This window comes from Alligator mississippiensis, chromosome 10 (genome assembly GCF_030867095.1).
Source record: "Alligator mississippiensis isolate rAllMis1 chromosome 10, rAllMis1, whole genome shotgun sequence".
Taxonomy (NCBI): Eukaryota; Metazoa; Chordata; order Crocodylia; family Alligatoridae; genus Alligator; species Alligator mississippiensis.
Genome location: NC_081833.1, coordinates 3,804,498 through 3,814,454, shown reverse-complemented (window position 1 = coordinate 3,814,454; position 9,957 = coordinate 3,804,498). Strand labels below are relative to the sequence as shown.

The 9,957-nt window shown below is 44.4% G+C and overlaps 1 protein-coding gene and 1 long non-coding RNA gene across 3 annotated transcripts in view; one reads left to right on the top strand and one right to left on the bottom strand.

Annotated features, from left to right (window-relative positions):
* Positions 1–1,530: 1,530 nt before the first annotated feature.
* On the bottom strand, positions 1,531–5,086 carry LOC132243511 (uncharacterized). Its single transcript, XR_009455106.1, has 2 exons — positions 4,724–5,086; positions 1,531–1,784 (listed from the first exon to the last, which is right to left on the bottom strand). It is a non-coding gene; the product is annotated as an uncharacterized LOC132243511 (long non-coding RNA).
* The window catches only part of NAA25 (N-alpha-acetyltransferase 25, NatB auxiliary subunit), a 35,173-nt gene continuing 29,531 nt past the window's right edge, over positions 4,316–9,957 (top strand). For both annotated transcript variants that reach the window (XM_014598529.3, XM_014598528.3), the window contains exons 1-3: positions 4,316–4,404; positions 8,235–8,320; positions 8,620–8,758. In XM_014598529.3, coding sequence (XP_014454015.2) covers positions 4,347–4,404; positions 8,235–8,320; positions 8,620–8,758 — 283 coding nt within the window. In that variant the 5' untranslated portion in view covers positions 4,316–4,346. The remainder of the gene's footprint in view (positions 4,405–8,234; positions 8,321–8,619; positions 8,759–9,957) is intronic.

Below are 9,957 nucleotides of genomic sequence, written 5' to 3'. Positions count from 1 at the left end.
CAGTATTAGGGCTGGTGCTATGAGAGAAGAACTAAACTTCATTTCTTAGAAGACTTGTGTCAGAGAAGGGAATAGAGCAACTTGCCTTTCAGTCAGCTACGACTTCTAATTCAAACAAAAAGATATCAGTACTTGGGAGCAGACCATATAGAAAGGCTGGATCGGAGACACGATGAAGGACTAATGAGAGGTGTCAGGCTGCCAGCCCTAGAGAATGGCATCAGCGTTTGCACAGAACAAGGACAGAAGAGGTAAGTTTGCCCTGCAAGCTTTGCTGGATGAAGTCAGAAGGTAGTTCAGGCTTTGTTACTGCAGTAAGGCTGCCAACTGGAGTGTTGCTTGAAATGAGGGCGTCTGCTTACTGAAAACTGGACTAAGACTGCTAAACCGCAGACTATACGCAAAGCTCCCCCAGTAAGTGTCAGTCAGTTGGGGCTAAATTTGTTTTGGTGACCCAATGAAGAAGTACTCTACGTCCAATTACCAGTCCCTGAACCAAACAGTAGCCCTCTCGTTATTGTAAAAGTGTAAGCTGGCAGAGTTTTTGGTGGCTGTCTGGAACAAGCCCTGAAGGGTAGGCTTTTCCTCTCTGATGATATTCGTCAGAGGTTTTAGAGCCAGGCCCTTTTTTTTTGCAGGCATAAAAAACAGTAACAATACTCAACACTCATCGTAACGTGGGGCTTCCTGTGAAGTTGCATTTCTAATTTTGGCCAACGGTTATTTCCAGAGTTATAGAGGAAAAGACAGATGCCTGTGGGAAACAGTACTAACAGGACACAAAAAGGCAGCTTACAACTCTTAACATGATGAAGAATACAGTCTTGGGACAAGTTTGAAACTGCCTCACCTGCCAACCCAAGATTTGGCATTTGTGACATGCCAAGGCCTGTTGGAGGACTACAGAGTCTTACAATTGTGTGAATAATGACGACTGCGATGTGCTGCATTTGGTGACAGCAAGATGAGATGATCTTAGTGTGTGGGTGCGGCGTGTGGTTGAGCATTGAAAACAGAGGGCAAACTTCAACTGCTGATATAAGCAGGTGCCATTCAAGTGATGTCACTGCTAAATTTGGCTCAGAGGCTGCTCCTTTTGCAGTGTTCACCCTAACCCTTCTAAATCCTTTGTAGTAAGACTTGCAATGCTTGATTTTTTTCTACTTCCTTCATATTCATCTTTATTCTTGTAATTTTAAATTGTACAAAGTAATATTATTTTCTTTGTAATTCTTAAATCTATTTACTTTGCCTAAGAAATGCCAGGTTGATGGCCCTAGAGAGAGAAATATGGCCTTTGCTCTCCAGATAATGGAGCTGAGTTTCTGTAAGAAACAGATGGGAGGAGAGAACATTTATTTGGCACTGTAAATGTACTGTACAGCGGGTGTTGGTTGCCAAACAGATAACAGGTCCCTTGACCAGATGAGCATTACGATCCTGCAGAATCAGGTACAACACAGAAAATAAAGAGAGAAGTCAACCGTAGAGTTAGAACGTCACAGAACAGGTGTGCTCTTGGTAAATGACTTACATTTTGCAAATCTTCCTTTTATTGAATTCAGATCCGGTATTAAATCTGCTTGCATGTTAATTTTGATAGTACTGTAATTTCAGCTATCCAGTAATTCCACTCGGCAAGCATTAGTCAGACACAGACACGTACTCCGAACAAATATTATTCTAATTTCTGGATCCACAAGTATTGCCAGATTAGGATGCACATATATTCCATCTAATCTGTTCTTCTGTCTCAGACACTGGCAAAACCATTAAACAACCATCTGTAAACAAGAGAAGATTAATTCACTGATTTCGTTAACCATGGTTAAAGCCCTATTCATCAGACGGAATAAAAATACACATACATGTATTAATGTGACATTCAGAGAGGGCTGGTTGTGAGGGAGGGGATCTAATCATGATTGATATTTTTGGCCAAGTGTTACACTCAATGCTGAATACCACACTTGGCATCCAAGTTATGGAGTTTGTAACATTGGGTGTAGTCAAGAAGCCTATAAATGTCTATTCTCTTCCATTTTGCTAATGCTGGTCAGGCATGTACTTTGCCACAGAATATTAGATTATATCTCCAGATTTCAACTAAAGAAAATATATAATTTGAGGCAAGTTGTTGATCCGAAATGTTGCTTGAAAATATGCTATCCGTTTCTTACTCAGCTTTATGCCATGAACTTCTTGCCTGCTATCTGCTACAAACTTCTTTATGCTTTAAACTTCTTACTCTATATGGTTAGAAACAAGACAGTCTTTATGCGATGACCTCTGAAAACTAATACAGTGCATATTGGACATTTGCCTTACAAAGAGGTTACAAAGATGGAGCTGGGCTGTTCTCAGTGACGACAGATGACAGAACTAGGAGCAATGATCTCAAGTTGCAGCAAGGGAAATGTAGGTTGGATATTAGGAAAAGATGTCTCACGAGGAGGGTAGTAAAGCACTGGGACAGGTTACCCGAGGGGGTGGACTCTTGTCCATTGGACTCTCCACCCTTAGAGGTTTTTAAGACCCATGCAGACAAAGGCTTGGCTGGGATGATGTGGTTAGGGATGGTCCTGCTTGGAGCAGGGGGTTGGACTAGACGGGAGGTCATTTTCTATGATTCTGTATAAAACAACATCTATTTTCTCTGCAGTTAAAAATAAACTAGAAGCTTGTACTAATACACTCGGGGCCTAGGGCTGTATTATGTGGTTTAAAATTGTAGCAACAACAAATATAACTTAAATGGAATGAATTAAAAACAGTCTGCGGGGCTGTGAAATAGGAGCCTAATTTAATTACCAGGAGCAGCAAACAGACAGCAGCCTTTCAGGACAAACTGGTAGCACATCAGCCCATTCAAAGAAGAGAGGGTCCTTCTGCCCTAGCACGGTGTGTGTGTATTTATTCATTTATACACGCACAGTATATCCTATTGTATTGTATCGTGTGTGTTTGCATACATATACACCCCCCCCACACATATATGGGGGGTGTATACCTCTACATGTTGTGTGTGTGTGTGTATGTCTCTGAATGGTGTGTGTGTATACACATCTACATGGTGTGAATGTATGTGTGTATTTATATCTCTAGTGTGTGTGTGTCTCTCTCTCTCTCTACAGGGTGTGTATATACGGTGTGTGTGCGTGTACATCTCTACACAGTGCGTATATGTGTGTGCAGCTCTCCCTATGTGGTGTGGATGTGTGTGTATATATGGGTGTGTATACCTCTACATGGTGCATGTGTGCTTGTGTGTACACACACATACACAGTGTGTGTATCTCTTCCTCTCTCTACATGGTGTGCATGTGTGTATATATGGGTGTGTATACACACACACACACACACACACATATAGCGTGTATACATCTCTTCCTCTCTCTACATGGTGTGTACGTGTGTGTATATATGGGTGTGTGTATACCTCTACATGGTGCATGTGTGTGTATGCACACTCACACACACATATAGTGTGTATACATCTCTTCTTCTCTCTACATGGTGTGGATGTGTGTGTATATATGGGTGTGTGTATACCTCTACATGGTGCATGTGTGTGTATACACACACACATATAGTGTGTATACATCTCTTCCTCTCTCTACATGGTGTGTACGTGTGTATATATGGGTGTGTGTATACCTCTACATGGTGCATGTGTGTGTATGCACACTCACACACACATATAGTGTGTATACATCTCTTCCTCTCTCTACATGGTGTGGATGTGTGTGTATATATGGGTGTGTGTATACCTCTACATGGTGCATGTGTGTGTATACACACTCACACACACATATAGTGTGTATACATCTCTTCCTCTCTCTACATGATGTGTACGTGTGTATACATATATGGGTGTGTGTATACCTCTACATGGTGCATGTGTGTGTGTATACACACACATATACACAGTGTGTGTGTGTATATCTCTTCCTCTCTCTCCATGGTGTGTAGGTGTGTGTATACATGGTGCGGGTGTATATCCCTCTACACGGTGCGTACGTGTGCGCGTCTATACCGATGCACACTCAGCGCGTGTGTACTGTGTCTCTCTCTACAAGGGAGAGACACGTGCGTGTATATTTCTCTACATGGTGCGGACACGTGTGCGTGTCCCTCTCTCTACACGTGGTGTGTGTGCGCGTGCAGGGACACACGCGCGCAGCACGCCCACCCCCATAAGCGCGTGCCGCGCACCGCACCTCACGGCCCTTCCTGCAGCGGCGGCGGCGAGCGGGAAATCCGCCGAGCGCTGCGGGCGGCCCCGCCCCTTCCCCCGCCCCGCCCCGCCCGGCCGCGCCTGCGCACTGCGCTTCTGCGCTCTCATCATGGCGGCGCGGGGCCATGTGCAGGACCCCAACGACCGGCGCCTCCGGCCCATCTACGGTAGCGACCCCGCGCCGGCTGCCCGAGGGGCGGCGGCCCCGAGCGGGGGGGCGGCGCGGGCGGCCGCGCGGGGGGGCGGGGGGCACTTCGCTGACTGGAAGTTGCCGTCGCAGCCCCCCCCCCCTCCCCCCCGGGGGGCGGCTCGGGGCACGGCTGCCAGGCAGCTCCCCGTGAGGTGCCAGGCCCCATCCCCCACCCCCTCCGCGCCCGCCCCCCACGGGGGAGGGTTTCCTGTGTGGAAGCGAGCCACGTCCATGGGGGCCGCGGCTTCAGCCCCCGGCATCGTGCGGGACGCGCGCGTCGCGTCGGCGATGCCCACCTCAGTGTCCGCCTTGCCGCCCTGCCCCTTTCCTGGGAAGCCCGGCTGCGTTCCCTGGTCCCAGGACGCTCGCCGTGTTCGCATCTTACCCCTCAGGCGGAGAGAACGACGCTGCTTAGCTTCGCTTCGCTTCCCCGGGGCCAGCCATGGGCCGGCGGGTCGGCGCCACGCGGAGCGCACGCCCTCCGTCCGCACGAGGGAGTCGCTCGTCCTCCCCTCGCCGAGACGATCTTAAGTTAGAAAAGCAGTTCGGTCTGCGAGGCGGTTGAAGTAGCCGCGGGCGAGGGCAGGCGTGCGAAAACTCGGAGCGGTGAAATAGCGAAACCTAGACCAGAAAGCGTTCTCCTCTAAGCGACGTCCTGGTTTAAGATGGCGCCGGAGTACCCTCAAGAAAGCCCCGTGCGTTCGGTTCTTTTTCCACCTTGATATTAGGCAATGTTTGCCTGGTTTAAAATCGCCCCAAGAAGACCCCACGCGTCTTTTTCCCCCCCACCCTCACCTTGATCTTGTTTCCTGAGGTTGTATATAAAGTTTTAATTCCTCCGGGATGTCAATATAAAGGGAGGGAAAATACATCCCCCCGACTGGGGTGTTGTTTATCTTGTGAGTACATGTTGCATCGCTTGTCGAAACTTATGTGAGATCCCAGGTAGAAATAAATTGCTGGGGAGCAAAGAGGAGAATGGCGCTCAGTTAGGGACGCGCTTGCTTTCTCGTGTGCACTGTTTCCCGCGGAAATGGCGGCGCGGGTCTAGGTATCGACACCGAACAGGTGGTGGCGCGGGTCTAGGTATCGACACCGAACAAGCGTAGTTCTCCGGGCCTAGCTGGGGCACGACATGCTCCCGCTTAATCTTAATTTAAAAGACTGCCGAGAGCGAAGGTCTAAAGATGCAGTTGTAATAAAGAAAAGCGTGTCTTCCAGAAGCGGTAACTGCTGCCCTTCGCTTTGCTTTGATGCAGCTTTGCAGGGGGTCGGACTCGGCGATCTGCTGAGGTCCCTTCCGACCCGAGCATCTACGAATGTACGAGCTGTCTGAATTTTCTAGTCAAGTTGTCATTTTCGTATGTACGTGGGGATTGCAGGGTGACTTCTTGAATGGGAGAGAGTTCTCATATTGTCATCTGAAATTGTATTGAATTGAGCCATGTGGTGCTGAAATACTAACGTTCAACTGAGTCTTGTTTCAGTGCTTCAACCACTGGTGGTAGTTGCCAGTGAGAGTGAATGCCTTTAAAAAATGCCATGTGCTATGTGTCTAGCATTGATTTATTCAGAACAGAGTCTTGCATTTAGTATCTAGTATCAGAAGTCCTGAATATTTGGAGCGTAGTAAAAAAAATGTATTTGCGCAGCTTTTCTAAAATGTTTACATGCGGGCAAGGTTCTCGTTTCTTCATTTCTAACAGTCCCGTTCTCTTTGCACTCTGCACTTTATTACTCATACTGCCTTGACAGATCTACATTTTTTTTATATTTGTTCTTTGTACATTAAACAGAAAGTTAATTGTATTGACTTCCAGCCATTGAATATACACACCCACAAACTTGCTGTTAATAATCTGTCTTTGCATGTTTTTCTTTATCTGAAGTTCTCCTGGATGTTGCCACCTTTTTCTGTTCCTGATCAACTTGTTTGTTGTTGACAAAACATCGTTCCTGTTCTGCTACTGTTCAGAAAACTGGTGACTTTATTTAATGTACTTCAGAAGACCTAAGAAAGAGAATATATAAAGACAGCTGGTCATGTAACAGCACTAAGATAGTCAGTAAAATCTGGAAGCTGAATTTTTGTCTAGATGTTGGAATATAAATCCTTGAACAACAACGATGACAATGACAAAAATATAGAGAGGCTATGAGTTTATTCTGTTTCAGAATTTGTAAAACCATCTGTATTGGACAAATCGGTATCTGAATTTTAATACCAGTATAGAATAGTATGTACATGCTACAGCCTCTACCCCACCCCCTAAAAAACCAACCCAGCTACCTGACTTATATTTTACATGATATATTTTTGCCTAATTACTTGAAATACTTGAAAGATTTTTGCTTTAGTTAGTGTGGACAGCGTGCATCCTTTGTGCTTTAACTTTACAAGATGCCTGTGGCTTAATTCTCCCGCACAGACATGGCCTTAGAGGCAAATATGAAAGGTCACTTAAGGTAAATCTTAATAAAGTAGTGTACACATTGTGTACCATTTGCCAAGAAATTACTAAAAGACACTTTTTAAATGCATCACAGTGAGAACTGTAGTCATCATTTAAAAAAAAAAAAAAAGAGTGTAATATACTTTAATTAGGAACACTTTAATTAGGTCTTTAGGTCTGTTGCAGTAGCATTAAAACTTTTGGCCCTGCAAGCCAGGTGAGTGGCTCAAGAGCAGATCGGGCCCTGTGCAGCCTTGGCAGCCCACTGTGTACTAGGATAGGGTTGTATACTGCCTCTGCATGCTGGGATCAGGCACCGGGGCCCGTGTTTCAGGATTGGGCCCTGTACATCTGATCCAGCATACAAGGCCATGCTCTCTGGCCTGCGGGGCCTCCCACGGTTGGCAACAAGGAACTGGTGCCACACTCCCCTGCTGCTAAATTTTCAGGCTCCCAAGCCAGGGGTTGAGAACCCTTGGTCAGCTGGATCTGGCTTGTTTGTTCTGCGCTAGGGCTAATATGTCTCAAGGTTTGACGCGACACAAAGATTGCGTTGGTTTATTCTTTTTTTAAATGAGTCTCTTATACTGGTATTTGTAATGTGACTGCATGTCATTGCAACTGCAAGTAATGGTATAAAATTGAGAAAAAGAAAAACTGGCTATTCAGCTGACATTGTTAACAGTTGAAGCTGTATTAGATAGTGGAATAATCTCCCTAGGGAAGGTGGAAGCTTTATTGTTTGAATCCTTTAAAACTGGGCTGCGCAAAGCACTATAAAACGTTGGTGGGGAAGAAACCTGCATTGACTGAGAACAAGAGAACCTAGTGGGTCTTCCAATTTACTGTTATATTAGACTGCATGTCTCTAGGACCTAATCCCCACCATCTGGTAAAGTCTACTGAAACTCCCATTGACACACCAACTTAGTTTCTACTGCTTACCAAAGCAAAGGTATCAGTCCAGTTTACAGGAGAGACTGTTTTACCTGGCTCCCTTGTTACCACTTAGCCTTTACATTATGAAAGCTCTGGGTAGATTTTTATAAGGAACAACCAAAAGAGTCTCTTACAGCACTTTGTGTTGGGATAACTAAACCCAGAATAAAATCCCCAATGTGGCAACGACCGCTAAGAACTTTTTTCCAACTACTCAGTTGGTCTAATGAAAGATATCACATCTATCCAAAGAACCTTCCCTGGCAATGACCACTAAACATTTAGATTGATGAAAAATACATTTTTGAATAAAGGTACTACCTTTCCAGCACAGGCCCCCACCAAGTATAGAGAACAGACATCCAGCTATTTTTGCTATATCTTGTAACCACTGTGTATGTTCTTTTTCACGTAGATTATCTTGATAATGGTAATAATAAAATGGCAATCCAGCAGGCAGATAAACTGCTGAAAAAACACAAGGATCTTCACTGTGCTAAGGTAAGCCCGATTGTTTTTCATTAGTTTACTTTTATTTAGTTATCAGAGTTCTGAAGTTTGGGGGCATTCAGCTGTACTTTTCAAGCATCCAGTTTTCTCTGCCATTTTTTAAGCACACTGTGGTCTCTAAATGTTCAGAATGTGAATGGCCGTAGAGAACACTAGCAAGGCTCGATAGCTGTTTATTGCAACAGTTCTCCACTTACCATAGTTAAGATGACATTTGTTTCTGACGAGTTTATTTCTTCATGAGCTGCTAAGAGTAATGTTTAATAGCTTCTGCTTTATCAACTCAATAGGTTCTAAAGGCAATTGGCTTGCAGAGAACTGGGAAGCAAGATGAAGCATTTGCTCTAGCACAGGAAGTAGCAGCGCTTGAACCCACGGATGACAACTCTTTGCAAGCATTAACTATCCTTTACCGAGAAATGCATAGACGTAGGTTTTTTGTTTTGTTTCTCTTCCCTTTCTTTTACATTGTTTTCTTATATACACTGAACTGTTTCAGTTCTTTGAAAAGAAGTGAGATCCATAATTTGATGGGAAAGGTGCCAAGCTAAGTTTTCAGATACAGGCACATGAATAAGAAGCACAGATGTAGAATTTAGATGCGCAGTTCAGCTCCTGAAGCCAAAGTACTCTCTCTAGGCTTCTTATAGAAAAGTGAGCTCACAGAAATGCTAACAAATGGCAGGTTAATCATAATATCAAATGAGTGCACTTGTTTATTCTAGTGAAAATCATTTGAACGTGTTTCCTTAAGGCTGTAGTTAGAAAATGATTACTGCAGTATGTGTGAACATCTGAGGAGCAGAATATGCAACGTGACATCCAGTAGACAGTGTCAGGAATGTAGGCAGCTGTGCTGCAAAGTCAGAGGACAAACCCTGGCTTTTTCTTCCCCTACATTACTTGTTTTTTGCAGTGTTAGGGTAGTACACCAAAACTAAATCTTGGCTTCTTTAAGTGGCCTGGCAAACAAGCTGGGAATTCTCATTCTGTAAGGGAAACCATATGTATGTGCAGCACACACAACACCAAGAGGTCACTCTTTTTCTTCTAGAAATCTTTTTGCTGTTCTGGGGATATGGTAGGCATGTTGATTGCCTTATCTGCAGCGTAAAGTTATTATAAAGCAGAGGTTTTTTCATGCATATGGCAGATGTAAAACCAGTCCTTAATACGTAGCAACCTCTTGCATCATTTTAGTTTATTTCATGTCTGAAAACCTTGATTTGCTACAGCCCCTTTACTGCAGCATCTTAATGACAACCCTTTTTTTTTTTTTTTCCTACAAGTCTTAGCAACTTGCTTAAAGGTCACCAGTCCTATTGTTTTTTAAAGGTGTTGAGATGTACATTCTGCAGCATTACACCAAAATGTTGACAAGTTTCTCTAAGGGGATATTTGTAAGCACTTGAAGCCAAGCTTTCGGTGTACCTTAAGCCTTGTTTTTGATCAATTTACACATTTTTTACACCAATTATTTTTGTTTGGAACATTTTTCTTTCTGGTCCAGTGTATATTTGTATGGGTTAGCATGTTGAAAGAGAACCTGTGGGTTCTGAGCCTAATTAGATTGCTCTGCACAGTATCCAAGATGTTACCTTGAGATGGCTGCTTTATAAACTCATCCC